At 37.1% G+C, this 19,936-nt stretch overlaps 1 protein-coding gene across 1 annotated transcript; it reads left to right on the forward strand.

The window, feature by feature from the left end:
• The first annotated feature begins 10,065 nt into the window (after window positions 1-10,065).
• LOC104087735 (uncharacterized) lies at window positions 10,066-13,111 on the forward strand. Its single transcript, XM_009592292.4, has 2 exons — window positions 10,066-10,673; window positions 11,632-13,111. Exons 1-2 carry the CDS (start codon window positions 10,305-10,307, stop codon window positions 12,868-12,870), a joined length of 1,608 nt encoding a protein of 535 aa, XP_009590587.1. The 5' UTR covers window positions 10,066-10,304; the 3' UTR covers window positions 12,871-13,111.
• The last annotated feature ends 6,825 nt before the right edge of the window (window positions 13,112-19,936 follow it).

The raw sequence follows: 19,936 nt of genomic DNA on the forward strand, positions 1-19,936 counted from the left end.
AATAAGTGCCTCCGGCGTTCTTCAACCCGAAGGGAATTACATTGTAACAATATGTACCAAAATTTGTTATAAATGAAGTCTTTTCTTGATCTTCCGGGTTTATCTTAATTTGGTTGTACCCGAAATAAGCATAAAGGAAACTTATTAACTTGTGTTCGTCCACGGCATCAATCATTTGATCAATATTTGGCAGTGGAAACGAATCTTTCGGGCACGCGTTATTAAGATCTTTATAGTCTACACACATACGAAATTTATTACTCTTCTTAGGAACTACTACTACATTGACTAGCCAGTCTGAATACCTTACCTCTCTGACTGAACCAATTTTAAGCAAGCAGGTTGCCTCTTCTTTGACAAATTTATTCCCGACCTCGGCAATAGGGCACTTCTTCTGTCGTACCGATGGTACGTTGGGATCTAAACTCAGCTTGTGCATGGCTATTTTCGTTGGGATACCTATCATATCCTCGTGCGACCATGCAAAACAATCAGCGTTAATTTTAAGGAATTCAATAAAACCAGACCTGAGCTCGGGGTGCAGTCCTGTTCCCAAGTAAAATTTTCTTTCTAAAATTCTTCGAACAATGACACTTGCTCTAGTTCCTCTGTCATGGATTTCGTTACGTCCATTTCTTCTGGAACTTGGAAATATCTCGGCACCTGATATTATTCTTATGATTCTTCCCCTGGAATAACCTCTTCTAACTCAAGATTAGGTGTCGGTTCCTGTAATTGCTATGTCGTGCACTCCTTCCCTTTGCTGCTGGAAACTGAGATTGCATTCATCTCCCTTGCTGCCAGTTGGTCACCTCTTATCTGTTTGATTCCTTCGGGCGTCGAAAACTTCAGTAATTGGTGATACGTCGAAGGTACGACTTTCATCTCGTGTAACCATGGTCTTCCTAAGATGATGTTGTATTCCATATCACCGTCCACTACTTCGAAGAGAGTTATTTTCATTACTTCTTCAGCGTTCGTGAGCAGCAGGATCTCTCCTCGGGTCGTCACGCTCGCAAGGTTGCATCCAGCGAGGAGTTTCGTTGCCGGAATAATGCTTCCAATGAGTTTAGCTTATTCTAATACCCTCAATTGTATGATATTAGCCGAACTTCCTGGATCCACTAGAACACGCTTAATTTTAAAATCTAACACATTTAAAGAGATTACCAGTAATCCGTCTGCATCTTCCTCCGTGAAAGGGATATCGTCCTCTCGGAATCTTTTGTTGTGAGTTATCGATACTTTAGTCTTCTTTGCCGCAGAAAAGGTGACCCAATTAATTTCGTTCCCCCTAAAGATCATGTTGATCGTCTGGCGTGGGGCTTCTTCTCCTGCTTTCGAAGATTCCGCATTGTTGCGACCGTAATTGTTCTTAGTTCGATCACTCAAGAACTCTCGGAGATGACCATTATTTAATAGCATTGTCACCTCCTCCCGAAGATGTCGACAGTCCCATGTCTGGCGACCGTTCATTCCATAGTATTCACACCATAAATTGGGATCCCTCTGGATGGAATCTGACCCCATAGGTCTCGGAATCGTGCTTAATTAATTTTCCTCATGGCTCACACTAGTTACATTACACTGACGTTGAAGTTATATTCCGACAACCTGGGGTAAGAAAGGTCTCGAGGCCCCGACGTTTGTTTATCTTGAAGCAATCTATTGTTTCGACCACGATCAATCCCTCCGTCAGCGGTGAACTTGTTTGCTGCTCGAAAATTTCTGCCACGGCCTTCGGTATGCTCGCAGGGAAAAAATCGACCCCTCGAAGTCCTCCTATCCGCATCGTAGTCATCCTTTGATTTTTCTCTGTTCTTCTCTCCTCCTTTGGCTAATAATGTAGAATCGACCTGGTCATCTTCGATTCTTATCTTTGACTCATACCAGTTGTGAACATCTGCCCAGTTTGTTACTTAAAACTCAAGCAGGCTTTCCTTTAGCTTCTGGGAAGCGTCTGAACTTCTTGGATTCAATCATTTGGTGAATGCTTCAGCTTCCCATTCATCCGGAATGGCCGGGAGCAACATTCTTTCTTTCTAGAATCGGGTGACAAACTCTCGTAACAATTTTGATTCTCCTTGTGTGATTCTGAATATGTCGGCCTTCCGGGCTTACACCTTTCTGGCCCCGTCATGAGATTTAATGAAATAATTTGCGAGTATCTCAAAAGAATCTATGGAATACTCGGGCAGTAATGAATACCACGTTAGGGCTCCCCTCGTGAGAGTTTCGCCGAATTTCTTTAGCAACACAGATTCAATTTTGTGAGGAGCTAGATCATTTCCTTTCACCGTCGTTGTGTAGGTGGTAATATGTTCCTGTGGGTCTGAAGTTCCATCATACTTTGGAACTTCAGGCATTTTGAAATGCTTCGGGATCAGTACTGGTGCCGCACTTGGCTTGTACGGTAATTGAACATACTTCTTCGAGTTCGGGCATTTCAATACTGGTGGTGCGCCCGGAATTTGATCCATGTGGGTGTTTACTTCCCTCATGAAGCGTAAAAGCTCATCTTTGAATGAATCGTTCTCGTTATTAAGACCTGATCTGCTCCCCCAGCCCTATCAGAGCCAACTTCACCCCTGAGAGTGTTGTTATCGACTCTCTGTGTTGTTTGGTCTGCGGGAACAACGGGAGGAATCAGATCGCGCATGTTTGCATTATTTGAAACGCCTGATAGCGCCTGCTTCAGTTTCATCATAACCTGATCCTACCGCGTGAGATGGACTAGAATGATTGCTTGTTGCTCTTGCATTATCCTCACAGCATCCGCTACTTGCTCCTCGTCAGCATCATCGGGGGTTCTTTCCCAAACCTGTCGAGGGTACCGTCTGTTATGCGCCAGCGTGGCGTTATTCCCCTAATTGCGGGTGTCACTGACTGAGTCCTCGAAATGAGGTTGATCCCCTCGAATTTCAGGGTTGTGTGCATCGTTAACAATGTTATCTGGCATTTTTTATGATTTTTTAAAGACAAAATAGTCAAAACACGTTAGCAAAAAAGGCAAGGATCAATTTAATTGCACGACTGTCTAGGCCCCACGGTGGGTGCCAAATTGTTTACCCGTAAAATGGTACAATTGAATTTATATGTAGTTTCTGGACAAGTGAATTAATTTGATCCTGAAATAATATAATAAGCGAGGAAATACACAATACTTAGCCTTAGAATGTAGATAAAATAGCAAAGATGGTGAATCCGTGAGCACGATTTCCGAACGCGACAATGATGAAATCAAAAAGCAAGAGAGTGAAATTGTATAAAGCATTGTATAAAATATAGCATATGTTCTTGCCAGGGTCCTTTACAATGGTAACTCAACTCACTATTTATAGTTATGCATAGGGAGAGGTCCTAGGATCGTTCCCTCCTTAAATGCCTATTATGAGGGTTATTGATGAAGATGTAGCGTTAAGCATAAATGCCAAATTCTCTGTAACGGACTGTCGCTCTTAATGTTATAGAATATTTCTCAGTAAATGCTATCAGGCGCAGGGCATCTAATATATTTTTATGAACGTTATCCATTCCGGTGACAAACGCAGTGGCCACGTTCGGTCTTCAGTCATTCCATTTTGGATTCCACGTGTCTTCCTTTTAGTCAGCCACATGTCATATCATATTTTACCCTATACAATAATACGACAAAGTTGCTAGTTTCATAAAATCCAATCCTCTGCATCTTAATTGATAAAGGCAGAATAGCCTAAGAGACACTCGTATTTATATCGTTTTGACATCCCGCTCCTCAGACTTTACGAATTTTTATTCAGACACCTCTATCTGTTCAAAATTATTTTTTAAATCCCTCTGACCATTGACCGAGCTTATGTGGCATTGACATAGCTGAGGTGGACAAATTATGTGTAACACACGCGTGTAAAGAGAGTGATACTAGTGACTTTGATTAAAAATGAATTAAACTAAAAAATAAGTTAATGGAAATTACCCCCTCACCCTCCCAATTTTCTTCTCTTTCTTAGTTTCTCCCATCTTTCTTCTCGCCCTCAATCCCTCTTTTCCCCTCCATACTACTATAAACAATGGATGAGCCTTCAAAATCACAAAATGAGGCAGAAGTATACTATTTTTCTCTATTTCTTTAACAAAAGAATCTTTTACATTTCTTTTTTCTTTTTCTGTTTAATCAAAACCCAATTGATTTCTCCCAACTGAACTTCTAAAAAGAACCTTTTTTGCTGTTAACTCAAACCAATATCTAGTTGTCATGACCCAAAACTAATCCCTTTCGTGATGGCGCCTATCGTGGAACTAGGCAAGCTAACTCATTTCCAAAATAAACCGATATTTTTATTTTAAAGATAATTTCAAGGTTATTTAACATAAACCTTCATTTAAAGAGTTCAAATCAAAGAAAAACAGAAGTGCGGAAAAGAAAAGCCCGACATCGGGGTGTCACTAGTCATGAGCATATACTACAATCTGTCTAACAATATCAAGGCTAACTCAGCCCGAAAAATAGCTAAATACAACTAGAGGAAGATAAGAGGGAGAAGAGCAGGGGCTGCGATCGCCAAACAGCTACCTTGCTATCTCCAAGAAAATCTGCAACCAAAACACTCAATAATCGCTACCGTGTCCAGCTACACCTGAATCTGCACACAAGGTGCAGAGAGTAACGTGAGTACGCCAACTCAGTAAGTAACAACAATAAATAAAGACTGAGCAGTAGTGACGAGCAATAAAGCATATAATATTCATATCATGAAATCTCAGTAAAGCACAACATGATTTAAAAATTAGTGTTTGAATCAAATACTCTCGTTTAAACCCGGTTCCAGTAAAAAAATCATTTAAAGATATTTGTCCAACAGTTTTTCAAACAAAGGCTCAATGCAAAGGTGAGAAAAAATGATAAAATTATAGACATCCCCTCGGGCAAAAAATCACTCATATACAGCCCATCGGGCAAACCTCATAGTCACTCGTGCCACTCGGGCATACCTCACAATTACTCTTGCCACTCGGGCATACCTCACAATCACTCTTGCCTCCCAGTCACTCAACACTCGGCACTCGGCACTCGGCGCTCGCACTCAGTAGGTGCCTGCGCTCACTGGGGGTGTGTACAGACTCCAGAGGGGCTCCGTTAGCCCAAGCACTATAATTTGCACGGACAACTCACGTGCGATAATAATAAAGTATGCTACAGGCGGGCAGCCTCGATCCACACTCATCCTCACAAATCAGGCCCTCGGCCTCACTCAGTCATAAAGTATGCTGCAGGCGGGCAGCCCCGATCCACACTCATCCTCACAAATCAGGCCCTCGGCCTCACTCAGTCATAAAGTATGCTGCAGGCGGGCAGCCCCGATCCACACTCATCTTCACAAATCAAGCCACTCGGGCATTTCAGTAAAACAGGGCATTCGGCCCAAAACATTTATATGCATCAAAATAGAGTCATAAAATTGAGTTATGCGGTAAACAAGTATAAACATGACTGAGTATAGATTTTCAATTAAAAACAGTGAGAGGATGGTAAGAAACAGCCCCTAAGGGTCCAAACAGCATTGGCGCAAGGCCCAAACATGGCATTCAGCCCAATTTACAGAAATTCTTTCTAAAACATATAAGTATCAATGGTTTCAACAAAGTATGCAACTTTACAGTTGCTACGGAGCGGACCAAGTCACGAATCCCCAACAGTGCATGCCCACACGCCCGTCACCTAGGATGTGCGTCACTAAAAATAGTAGAATGATACAAAATCCGGGGTTTCATACCCTCAGGACTAGATTTACAATCGTTACTTACCTCAAACCGGTCAAACCTCTATCCCGCAATGATCTTGCCTCTGGACTCGGCCTCCAAATGCTCCGAATCTATTCACAATTAGCACAATACTACCAATACGCGCCAATGGGATGAATTCCACAAGAAAAACTATAAAATTAGACCAAAACCCGAAATTGGCTCAAAATCGCCTGTGGGGCCCACGTCTCGAAATCCGACAAAAGTTACCAAATCCAAAAGCCCATTCAACCATGAGTCTACCCATACCAATTTTACCAAAATCCGACCTCAACTCGACCCTCAAATCTACAAATCTTATTTCCAAATTTCTAAGTTCCAATCTCCAATTTACACCTCAAAATCATGTAATCTAGTCGGATTATTCGATGATAATTCAATATTATGGAGTAGAAATGATCACAAGGGACTTACCTCAAATTTTTCTTGAAAATATATCAAAAATCGCCTCTCCTTAAGCTCCAATTTGTCAAAAATGGCAAATGGGACGAAGTCCCTATTTTTATAATTCTGCCCAGACATCCTCGGTTCTGCCTCGATCTTGGCCTTCGATCGAGGTCCTCGATCCTGGTTCTCGATCCTGGTTCTATATTCTGGCCCTCGATCCTGGTTCTCGATTCTGGCCCTCGATCCTGGTTTTCGATCTTAGGCCTTCGATTATGTCTTCGACCCGGCCTTCGACCGTGACCCTCGACCCTGGGCTCGATCATGCCTTCGATCGTGGCCCTCGACTCTGGGCTCGATCTGGGCTCACATCTGGGCTCGATTTCTGGCAGAAGCAAATTTCCAACAGAAGAAAATTGCAGCAGTTGTTCTAGTTCAAATTTTGATCTGTTAACCATCCGAAACTCACCCGAGGCCCTCGGGACCTCAACCAAATATACCAACAAGTTCTAAAACATCATACGAACTTAGTTGAATCCTCAAATTACTTCAAACAACGCTAAAACCATGAATTACACCCCCAATTCAAGCCTAATGTACTTTAAAATTTTTAATTTCTACAAACAATTTCGGAACCTATCAAATCACGTCCGATTGACCTCAAATTTTGCACACAAGTCCTAAATGACATAATAGAGGTATTCTAATTTTCAGAATCGGATTTCAACCCCGATATCAAAAAGTCAACCCCCGGTCAAACTTCTCAAAAATAAAACTTTCGGCATTTCAAGCCTAATTCCTCTATAGACTTTCAAATAACATTCCGGACATGATCTTAAGCCCATAATTACCATACGGAGCTATTGGAATCATCAAAATTCAAATTCAAGGACGTTTATATATAGGTCCATATCCGATCTACTTTTCTAACTCAAAATTTTTAATTATGAGACTAAGTATCTTATTTCACTCCGAGTTCCTTCCGGACTCGAACCAACTAACCCGATATAACATAATATAGCTGAATAACACAAAAAAAAGTAGGAATGGGAAAAACGGGGTTATAACTCTCGAAACGGCCGGTCGGATCGTTACACTAGTTCTTCACTAGAAAAAATGGCGGAGGCAATAAAATTTTAATTAATCGACTCTTCAAGTAATTTCGAGATAATGGGTTCCATTTGTTTTTTTTAAAATGAAATGAGGATAAGATGGGTATTTAATGGAGCTTTTGTGTAGTGGTTTTTAAAGGAAGGTAGTGACTTCTGGTTGTTTGGTTATAGTGAAGAAAATTTTGTAGCGGTTGAATTTCTCTTGTTTCTATTTTGTATGGCTACCAGTAATTGTAGAATAGTGGTGAGATGTCAATGTGTGAGGATAGTCTTACGGATGAAAATAGGGTTCTATTGGGTGAGATTTTGAAAGGATGATCTTTGTTGGTGGTTAGGGAATGGTTCACGGTGGTGAGATACAGAAAAAGGTTGTAATGGTGGCTATGGGTTGGTTTATTGAGGCATTTTGGATTATTTTTTTTATCAATTTTAAAAATAAAATACTTTTCGAGAAAATAAAAAATGGCGTGGAATAATCGATAAAGTGTAAAATGACAGGAAATATTAGGTTTGGGCGGTTAGTCCTATTTTTTAATAGTTTATTTTCCTATGTGGCGCTAGTAATGACGTGGCGTCCTACGTGTAGGAGATTATATTACACGCACTGGCAGCCTCCTATCATAAGAATATATTATACACGGTTTGAATGAGTGTAAGTGTTCAATTGGCAAAATGATAAGTTTGGGGACCGGCATGACAAAGTGGTATAAGTATAATTGTCATTTAGGCTATTTGGCCAATGATAAATGACAATAAGTATCTGGGACGGAGCTAGAATATTGATTACGGTTGCCTTGCTCCAAATTTTGTATTTATTTAAAAACTTATTAAATATGTACAAAATACAACAACAACAATAACAACAACATACCCAGTATTATCCCACACCATGGGGTCTGGGGAGGGTAGTGTGTACGTAAACCTTACCCCTACCTTGTGAGGATAGAGAGGTTGTTTTCAATAGACTCTCGGCTCAGAAAAATATAAGCACCACATTAATAAAAATATAAACAAGAAGGGACAGTACCACAAAACCATATAAAAGCAGAATAAAAATAACAAAGATAGTAAATATGTATAAAATATTAATTTAAAATCAATAACTTTAAAAAATTAAAATCTTGAATTCATAAGCTCTTTAAATCATAGCTCTGCAAGTACTATGTGTTGTGCATGTAACATTTGCACGCAAGTGTCTTTAATTTCCTTCACTAATAGGAAGGGGGGAAAGGCTGTGATGGATCTACATGGTCACTTGTGGGTGGTCAAGCGCCCATTATCTTTAACAAGATTTAGTAAATTTGTATAAGCAATTATAAGAATATTTTGATAAATATTGGAGTGAGTATTTATAACTAAACTTATTTTTCCTCTTTTTTTAGAATTTTTATCGACGAGTACCTGCGACTTTAAAATCGTGGATCCGGTTAGGAGAAAAGGTGCATAGCAATAACTACCCAAAATAAGTTTGACAAGACAACTATTAAAGATGCATCTGAACTGATTTGAACAAAAAGAATGTCATTAACACTCACATGCATGATGCATCCACTGAGCTGCTAAAAACTAAGGTTCTGGAAATCAACATGATGCTTGTGAACTCTTTTTTAACCAGTCAACCTCACAAGCTATCTGAGACAAGTTATTTCTAGTTATTTTTAACTTTTTTTTATTTATTACGGGATAAGGGAAGAGGAAAGGGAAAAAGAGAAAATCAAGAATTGAACCCCACATTATAAGTGAAACTATCATGGAGAAAAAATTCATACATTGAGGGTGTGTTTGGTACGAAGGAATATGTTTTCCTTGAAAAATATATTTTTGGAAAATAAATGATTTTATTACTTATTTTCTTGTATTTGGTCAGATAGCAGAAAATATTTTTAAAAAATATATAAATTAGCTAAACACTATATGAGATGAAATGGGTAAAGGCGGAGGAAGGTGGTAGGTCGGGGTTTATGAGGGCCGGAGTGGCGGTAACGATGTTGGGGAAGGGGGTGTAAGGGTGGGGGGTGGGGTGGGGGGAGGGAGGGAGGGTGAGGGTGAAGAATATGGTGGGAAAGGTTGAGAGAGTTTGGAATTGAAGAAAAATGAGTTCATAGAAAAATATTTAATTTAACCCAACCAAACATGATAAAATTAAAAATTTCCTTTGCACGCCATGATATTTGGATCTCACACTGTTATGTTACATAACTTATGTATAAGATAAAAGGTGAGTCAATTTTTCACCATTCGGTTCTTTCATAAAATATAGTAGGTTGTATATATGAAAGTTGCATGTATGACCAAGATTTTTGCCTAATAGAAAGGTCAACGTTCTTTATTTTCTTACTTATCAATTTGAAAGTATTCACTAATAAAAAAGCGTTTACTTGCATTTTTGGTTCCTCAATAATTGATATGTTTTTATTTGGTTTCATGAATCATGACATACGCATAAGAAGTTAAGAACTTCAATTAATCAAAGTGTATATTTTTAATCCCTTTACATTAATGAGCTATATTATAGTGGGATTATTTTTATAACTGTATTAAATACCCTCAATGTGAAGTACAATTACCAAATATTTACTAACTAGCAAAATCATGGATAACTACATGGTTTTAGCAGATAATAATCCATTAATTCTGAGATATTTTCACAAGTAAATGGATCGAGATTAAAATATACATTTTAATTAATTAAAGATTAAAAACACGCTACAAAGACCAAACTAAAAAATTTATCAACGTAACAAAAGGCTCAATTTTCTCAATAAATATGGTTGAAGAACCTTATATGGCTAAAAAAAAAAAAAAATTAATTCAAACATATTTTCTTCCTTTGTACACAATGCTTTAATGTTCTCTCCACAAGAGGACACCATCCTCCTCCTCTTCTTCCCCAATTTGACTCGGGTTCTTCTCCACGTTGAACCCGACCTTTCCCTCGTCGCCGTCCTGTTAACGACGGCGAGCAAAATCTCCTCTATACGCTATCAAGATTTGTCACCATTTTATTAAATTCCACAAATTTTCAAAATGGGAGCCTTAAAACCATTTCAACTCTTGGAAATAAACATTATTTCCGCCCAAGATTTGCAACCTATTTCCAAGAAAATGAAAACCTACGCCACCGTTTGGGTTCACCCTACACGGAAACTAACCACCGCCGTTGACGTCGAAGGCGGCAACAACCCTACGTGGAACGATAAATTTGTTTTTCGGGTAGATGAAGAATTTCTCCGGCAAGACACCTCAGCTGTACAAATTGAGATTCATTGTGTCCATTGGTTTAAGGATTCTGTTGTCGGCTCCGTTCGTGTCCTCGTCGGAAATCTCATCCCTCCGCCGCCTCGGCCGCACCATAATCACCATCATCATTTTGGCATGCGTTTTGTTGCACTTCAGGTTCGGTCCATTTCCTGCTTCATTTCTATAAATTCCCTTTTTTGTGCTTTTCTGTTTTCTCCTTTCTTGTGATATAGGAGTTTTTGTTGACGTACGTGCATGCGTAAAATTGCATGCTTAATTTCAATTCCATTCTTCACCTTTTTGTCTAATTTCACTATAATTTTTTTGCACTCCCTTTATACCAGAAGAGACCAGAGGCGGATTCAGAATTTGAAGTTTATGGGTTCCTGTCGTAATTTCAAATTAATATACCATAATAACTGGGTTCACAGTTAGATATTTGTAGATATTTAGTAAATATTTTAATAAAAATACAGGATCTACGCAAAAGGTACTGGGTTCCCGAGAACCCATACACTATACTGTAGATACGCCCTTGTGTCCCAGTATATGTGTCATACTTTTCTTTTAGGTTGTCCCGAAAAGAATATCATATTTTTGTAATCTCTAAAAAATTTAATTTTAAAATTCTTATTTTACCCTACTTAATGAGATGATTTATGACTACACAAATGTTTATGACTTGTTTTAGACCATAAGATTCAAAAACCTTTTTTCTTTCTTAAATTCCGTGCCTAATCAAACATCATCACATAAATTAGGACGGAAGGAGTTCTATCTCCTTTTATTTCCTTCTAATACTTTGGTGTTAGGAATTTTTTGCTTTGTTCTAATAGGTTTTACTGTACGCGCCAATGTTAGGCTCATGCTTAAAAGATTTATTATCACGAGTTAAAAATCAAGATACCAATAGATAGCTTTGTTACCCTCTTTAAATAAATGAAGATTTCATTGAATATCAGATGTTACTTACAATGTCGTCTAGTTAGAGTTTTTGAAAATGTTAATTAATTGGTGAAAATTTGTGGCTATAACTAAACGGTTCAAAAGTATTTCTTTGATAATTTGTATTTTGTAACTTCACATTTAAAAGGTCAACGTTTTTTTGGTTTAGGTACGTCGTCCATCTGGACGACCTCAGGGGATATTGAACATTGGTGTTGCATTACTAGATAGTACTATGAGAAGTATGCCATTGTACACTGAACTAAACAAGTCAGCTGTTGGATATCGAGATTTGATGGAAGAAGAACAGCTCTCTCAACATAACCAAAAACCAAATGGCGATAAAAGCAACAACAACAACAATAACAACAACAATAATAGTAACAGTAACAATAACAACAACAACAACAACAAGGTGACTACTATTAAACCAATATTGCTACGAACAAAGAGTGAACGTAGCGAACGTGTCAAGTTCGATGATGTTTCAAAGGCTAATAGTTCAGTAGTTGCAGTTCCCTCAAAAGTGAAGAGGGCATATGATAAAGAAAGCTCAATTCTTAGTATTTCTTTGGAACCTCCACCTCAAATGATGGTGAAAAAGAAAGGCAAGGCAAGTTCTGTGATTAGTGGTGCAGAGTTAAAAGAGAAATCAAAGCCCAAAGGTAAGAAAGGTAAAGCAGGCTCAGTTCTAAGTGATTCAATTATGAGCAAAGAGTCATCTATTTATAATGGGTCCAAAGAAGAAAAGCCCAAACTCAAACTCATAGCTTTAGAGCTTGAGAACAAAGAGAAGCCCACAAATGAAAAGAAGCCTACCAATGACTCATCAACAACTAAAGTAGTTGATGAAAAATCTATTACAAAGCCCAAAGGGTTGGATGCTAGTGGTAAACAAGATGAGCCCAAAGAGCCCATAACAGTAATAGGAAAGCCCATTCCAAAATATAGTGGATATGAATTTGGAGGCCCAAAAGGGTCAGGACACAATGGGAAATTTGTATTTGGAGGCCCAATTAAAGGAAATACTCATCATTGGACTGACTCAGAAATTGGGCCCTCAGCATCCGAGGTCGCGGCAGCCGTAGCTGAAAAGAAATATCCATTGGAGGATCAAAAGAGCTCAGTTTTGGATGGTTGGAGTTTGGATGAGAGCACTGAAGGGCTTAGGTCTAAGCTCGAGAGGTGGCGAATGGAGTTGCCGCCAGTATATGACCGTGGGCACACCTCGAGTAGCTACCATTCGACCGGCCGTCACACGAGAAGGCACACACATGGGTCAAGTGGATTGTTTTCTTGTTTTGGTAACATAATGGGGTATGAATGTCAATGCATTTGTGGTAAGCCCAAAAGGAAATATAGCACAAGGTTCTATAGCCCATCAGTTGGCAGCAGATCATGGTTTTGAAAAAGCCCAAACCAGCTCAATTTTTTAAGGCCCAAGTTGTATAACTATGAAGCAAAGCCCATTTCCGTCCAGTTGCTGATCAAACATGCTTTTGAATTCTTGGGCTATTCTTACTCAGGTCACTTTTCGCATGTACTTGTTTATTATTTTCGGTCAGATTCAGAATTTTCGTCAATATATAATACTGCTGTTTCAATGCATTTCAAACTTAACACTAATATTTTTATTTAATGTATTTTTTAACTAAATATATAGTTGAGCTTGCAACCCCCCCCCCCCCCCCCCTTCTTTCTGCTGAAATTGTAAAATACGCCACTGGTTTGTATGATTCTTTTCATTATTAAATATTGGATTTGGTTTTTGGATCAGAGTTTTTGCCAAAAACAAACCCATTGTCATGTCTGAAAGAGTTAATTTTCTTTGGATAATGCCTTTTTCCAAAGTAAGTTCGCCACCAACCATATCAACACCATCCTAAATTTAGCTTCTTCTTTTTTTTTGTGATTTTAATTTAGCTTATGCTACGAAGAGTGAAGCAATTAATGTGTCAAATTGAAAACGCGAGTTGATTATATTTCAATAAGGAGAAAATTAACTGTCATACAAATACTACTATCTAGAAGATCTTAAATTGACAGTCACACCTCTCTTTATAGCATTTTTTTGGAACCAACTTTTCACTTTATGTTTTAATATAATTGTTCTTTATAACAGCACTTCACTATAACAACCAAAAAATATCGAAACAAACAGAGGCGGATTCAGAATTTAAACTTTATGGGTTCAGATTTACAATTCTACCACATCCCATCTAATTTAATGGGTTTAAAATTTATTATTTATACATATTTAATAATATTTTTGGACAAAAATATAGGGTATGAGCAAAAGTTATGGGTTCAGTTGAACCCATAGCTTCTACACTAGATATGCCTCTGGAAACAAATGAAGTTGTTATGGAGAAATTTGACTGTATTATTATTTAGGGACATGGGCGAAGCTACATGGCTTAAAGGGTGGTCAATTGACCACCATCTGTCTAAAAAATACATAACGTATATTAGGTAAAATATTATGTTTTAGAGGTATATACCATATATTAAACACTATTTGTGAGGAAGTTTTTTTCATTACTTTTAAGTTTGAATATTCTTGGGGAAATTTCTGACTTCGCTATTGTTTAGGAATAATATTAATTTTCTTGAACAATTTAGGACATATTATATGCCATTTTGTGTTTCTTTCCTCAACTATGGATATCAAAAAATTAGATACGAATATATAGCGGTGGACGGTTATTGGTTCAACTAAACCCATTATCTTCCATTTCAAATCGAGCTATATATAAATATAATATAAGAGCATTAAAAAATAAAAATATAATAAAACACCTCAATATGAATTAGCTCCAGATTCTGCCTTTGCCTCTACTAATAGTGATCCTGAATGCGAAGAATAATATAAAATACAATCTCTCTAGTTGCACACAATTAACAAAGAATAAGATCACTTAAACGACTTTCAAATTTGAGGTTTAAAATTAATTCACCATTCATGTTTTGAAAATCATTCTTTAATGTTGCTCAAAGAACAGCAAAAGTTGGTGAATGGCAAAAGAAAAAATGAACAAAAAATAGTAGTGGTATTTTTAATACAAAAAAAGATTTTAAGAATTTTGAAAACAAAAAGAAAAGAAAAAGAAAGAAGGCGTGGAAGATGGTGGTGACAGAATGATGGTTCGTATCTTCAAATTTCAGCTCTCGAATTATGAGGAATATCCTCCTCCTTCTATTGGGTCCCTTTTTCTAAGTCTATTGCATACTCACTTTTTATGTCTTTATAATTTTTTATTTTGAAAAAGTAACTTCAAATAAAAAAGACAGAGAATTAGAAAAGAAATTCGTATTTTTATCTTATATTGGTTCGGTGGTTCCAACTTCCAAAAAATAGTGCATGAGGAAACAATAAGGCTGATCAACATTATTTTTAAAATTAGATGATTGTTAATGTTTTAAACTTTAATTCCTAATTTCTGCAAATAATTCAGTGATGACCTTACACGAATTAAAAATACACTGAATTTCATTTAATAATTGGATTCAAATATCAATTGAAGAATAAGTCGACGACTCATAGGCGATTGCTTAATTAAGGAAACCCATGAGATCTGTAGCGAAAACGAGTTCTTATGAGGCAATTGTCACCACTAATGGACCCTAACATGGGATCTATCCATGACTAGCTTCGCAAAGTAAGGAGAGATCAACTTCTTACTGTTTATAGAAACATCTGACCTATACGTACTATATTCAAGTTGTTGGCTTATCTTTCTAATCTCCTTTACTTCTATTGATAAGATTTTTAGCATTGGTCTAGCGAGAATGGGTTAATGGTATTGGCTAAAAAGGGAGGGAGGAGAACTTTAGGGTATGCTCACTTGTACATTTTTGCTAAGGAGAGATGAATGGGATCTTTTCATCCTTAATAAGGGTCTCGAGTTAAAGCTGTAAGAATAAAAAATTTATTGGTAGGGAACACTTTTATCTTTAGTGGGCATTATATGGTGCGAAATTTGAATTAGTCAGACCGTTAATATTGAAATCGGATGGTTATAAAAAAAACTAAAGAAAAGGTATCAACCTTATTTCCAATCGACAAACCTCACATCCCATTGTATTGGAAAATCTCTAGATCATCCAGATTAAAGTTATTATTGCGTTAACCTTTAGATATGTAAAAGTAAAGTTGATGCTGAAAGAGAATATATATTCCTTTAGCCAACTTTTGGTGTTTGGCAGCTGTTTGAAGAATAGTTCCTTCCATTAATGGTGAAAAAGGAAACGAACTGTTACAAGTTAAATAAAAGAAAAATTTAAATAAAAAAAAACGTAACATTTAGAAAATATTGGTTTGATACCATCTCTCTTGGCATACTTATTTAGGAGTGTTATTATGTTTTCTATAATGTGAATGATGCTAATAAGAAATATTTATTTGCGTTCGATTCATACACCAAATTAATATGTGCATGCCATGCGAATATTAATATGATTTTTTTGCATAAGTTTTACTTAAATATCTTTAATTAATATGTATATTTATCACTACTTATCACTTTATAATCATAGTAAATCAACATAATATGATGCATAAATCTAATGCGAATAATTTTTTAAAATAAAAATAATTAGTTTCTTTACCACTTATACCTCTTTTCTCCGGTTAGTTCCGCTCACAAGTTTATTTTTCGTAAAATAAAAAGTACTGAAGTGATTGAGCTGAGAAATTCATGTAGTACATTTGAAGCGAGTCGCAAAAGTGCAAAAAGATAAAGTTCAATTGTAGCTTTTTGTTGGAAAAAAAGGTTCTATTAAATTAGGAACTTTTAAAAGTTTTTATTTAAAAAGGGAAAGAAAATACAAATCTAAAAATTGTGCAGCAATAGTCACTTTTAAGCCTGCTATTTAAAATATATTTCACAATTTACAATGTATTTAAAGATTAGCCAATTCATCCAAACTTCATAACTAAGTATCCTGAGTTTGAAAATTCAGGACTTAGTGTCCTGAATTTCTAAACTGCTAATCTAAAATTTAGGACATAAGATTTGAACCTTTAGACACAATTTTCGAACTTTAGGACATAATGTCCTGAAATTTGAATTTTGAGGTTTAAACTTTAGGACTTCAGGACTAAGTATCTTGAATTTGGAAATTCAAGACTTAGTGTCTTGAATTTTTGAGCTGCTAATTTGAAATTCAGGATTAAATGTCGTGAATTTCTGAACTACTAATTTAAAATTCAGGACATAAGATCCGAACTTCTAGACACAATTTTTGAACTTTAGGATATGATGCCCTGAAGTTTGAATTTGAGGTTTAAACTCTAGGACGCCGTGTCCTGAAGTTTGAGCGAAATTGACTAATCTTTGAATACATTATAAAATGTGAATATATTTTAAACAACATGTTTATAAGTGGTTACCTAACGCCATTTCCACACTTAAATCTTTTAGTGTTTGCTTCTTTATATAAGTTGCCTATTCTAACCAATGTTTTAAAAGGCAGGAGCGTGAGACGGGATATTTTATTTGATACAGGGCGAGGCGTAAGTTTCGATACATGGGACGGAAGTCTTGTGGATCTTTAAAAAAATTTAATTAATAAATTAATAATACAACTCAATACACAAACAAATTTAGAAAATAAATTAAAAGTTTAAAAAGTTAAAAACAATTAAAGAAACTCATAAATATGCTTTTATAAGTATATATATAAAATAATTCAATAGTGTTAAAGTTACTATAAAATATAAATATATTATAACTCTTAAATTTCAAATAATTAAAAATTATATTTTTTTAACTATGTTACCAAAGTACATATTTTATCTCCCTAAAAGTAAATAATAAATAAAGTTCATCTCTACAAGTATAATTTATAATATTTGTAACTAGGGGTGTCAATGAAAATTTAAAAACCGATTAAACCGACCGAATCGTAATGCACCGAACTGATTTTTGGTTATACATAATAGAATAATCGAAAAATTGGTATGGTACAAATTTTATAAAATAATCGGCCGAACCGAACCATTGGCACCCCTATTTATAACGACTCGACCAGTTATTTTGAGAGTTGTAGCCATGTTTCCTCATTTACTGCTCATTTTGTACTTTATAGTTGTTATGTGACTTGCCGAGGTAGTCGATTCGGGTCCGGAGAGATTTCGGAAGGAATTGAGACACTTAGTCTCATGGTTGAAAGCTTAAGTTGAAATAGTTGACCGGATTTTGACTTAAGTATAAATGACTCCGGGATAGAGTTTTGAGGGTTTTGTTAGCTCTGTTGGGTGATTTTGGATTTAGGAGCATGTTCGGACTGTGATGTGGAGGTCCGTAGTTGAATTAGGCTTGAAATGGAAAAGTTGGATTTTTTGAAAAGTTTGATCCGGAGTGGACTTTTTGATATCGGGGTCCGATTCCGATTTTAGAAATTGAAGTAGGTCCGTAATTTCAATTATGACTTATGTGCAAAATTTGAGGTCAATCGGACTTGATTTGATAGGTTTCGACATCAGATGTAGAAGTTTGAAATTTTAAATATCATTAGGCTTGAATCGATGTGCAATTCGTATTTTTAGCATTATTTGATGTTATTTAAAAGCTCGAATAAGTTCGTATGATGTTTTAGGACTGGTTGGTATATTTGGTGGAGGTCCCAAGGGCCTTGAGTGGATTCCGGATGATTAACGAGTCACATTTGGACTTGTGAGAATGGTTGAAGGCACTAGTTCTAGTGCAATCGCACCTGCGTAAGATTGACCGTAGGGGCGAGTTTGCAGAAGCAAGCAATTAGGCGCAGATGCGGATGATTGAGCCGGTGCCTGTGGAGCGCAGATGCGGAAGGAACTCCGCAGGCTCGGACTCGCACCTGTGCTTGGAGGGTCACAGAAGCGGAAGCATGGGTGATGAGACCGGTCCGTAGAAGCGGGCTGTGTTGCGCAGATGCGCGCCTGCAGAATCGGGGACTTGACCACAGACATGGTTGGGCGGCTTAGTGGTCTCCGCAGATGCGAAGGGTGGACCGCAAATGCGGTGCCGGAGAAACGGCTAATGTGGCCGCAGAAGCGATTTCGCTAGGCAGAAAAGGGCTAATTTCGAGAGTCTAATTTCATTCTCCATTTTTTACCCTAGAGAGCTCGGATTAAGGCGATATTTTGAGGGTTTTTTAGAGGAAACATTTGGATATGGATTCTTGACTTGTTTTTGATTAATTTCCTCTAAGATATCATTTATTCTTCATTTAATTTAGGATTTGGGTTGAGAAAATTGTGAAAAAGGTGGAAAACAAATTCTTAGGCCCAATTTTGAGGTTTTGATCGCGAATTTTGTATCGGATTTGAGTAATTTTGGTGTGGGTGAACTCGATATCGGATGAGTATTCGTATTTTGTGACTTTTACCCTATTCCGAGACGTGGGCCCAGGTCGACTTGTTGGGTGAATTTTTAATTCTTTGCTAAAGTCGGAGTTTCATTATTTAAATTAGTTTCTTGTAGTTATATTTATAGTATGTAATTATTCTGGCTAGATTCGAGCAGATCGGAGTTGAAAAATCGAGGGAAAGGCATTCTTAGTGACTGATTAAACTTGGTTTGAGGTAAGTGACTTGTCTAACCTTGTGTGGGGGAAATTCCCCTTAAGTTTTGGTACTGTTATGATATTTGAAATACGTGAAGGCCGTGTACGCGAATGACGAGTGCGTACTCAGGTTAAATGTTGAAAAGTACGGTTCTTGCTGAGTAGTCTTCTTTAATTCTTTAACTTAGTTGTCTTAGCATATGTAGTTATCATATTTAGCCTAATATCGCATGTCTACGTGTCTTAACTCTTACTTGCAATCTGTGCAACATACTTAGCTGAGTTACCTGCTTCTTTGATTTGTATTCAGTCTTTAACTGTAGGATTTCTTTCTGTAAATTCGTTGTTCCATCGGGTATGAGTTGCATATTTACTTTTGGGACTACGAGGCAGTACCTCGGGAGCTCCCCTGTTGTATATTTACTTTTGGGACTACGAGACGGTATCTCGGGAGCTCCCATGTTGCATATTTACTTTTGGGATTACGAGGCGGTACCGCGGGAGCTCCCTTGTTGCATATTTACTTTTGTGACTACGAGGCGGTACATCGGGAGCTCCCTTGTTGCATATTTACTTTTGGTACAATAAGGCGGTACTTCGGGAGCTCCCATGTCGTGTATTTGCATTTGGGACTACGAGGCGGTACCTCGAGAGTGCCTCTATTGTTTATCTCTATTTGCTATGTAGTTACCTTTCTGTAATTTCTCATTGTTAAATTCTCATTCATTTCATTATATTATTATATCTTTTGCCTTGTTTCTTTTATTACAGTAGGGCCCTGACCTGACCTCGTCACTACTCTACTGAGGTTAGGCTTGGAACTTACTGGGTACTGTTGTGGTGTACTCATGCTACTCTTCTGCACATCTTTTTGTGCAAATCCAGGTTCTTCCTACCATGATAGATACCGGTGAGATAGCCTGTAC

This window comes from Nicotiana tomentosiformis, chromosome 9 (genome assembly GCF_000390325.3).
Source record: "Nicotiana tomentosiformis chromosome 9, ASM39032v3, whole genome shotgun sequence".
In the NCBI taxonomy this organism is placed as follows: Eukaryota; Viridiplantae; Streptophyta; class Magnoliopsida; order Solanales; family Solanaceae; genus Nicotiana; species Nicotiana tomentosiformis.

Bases quoted from the DNA above. Each gene is read 5' to 3' on its own strand.
- LOC104087735 (XM_009592292.4), top strand. From the start codon at position 10,305: ATGGGAGCCTTAAAACCATTTCAACTCTTGGAAATAAACATTATTTCC. The intron at 10,674-11,631 runs GTTCGGTCCATT...TTTTTGGTTTAG, and splicing joins TGCGTTTTGTTGCACTTCAG to GTACGTCGTCCATCTGGACG.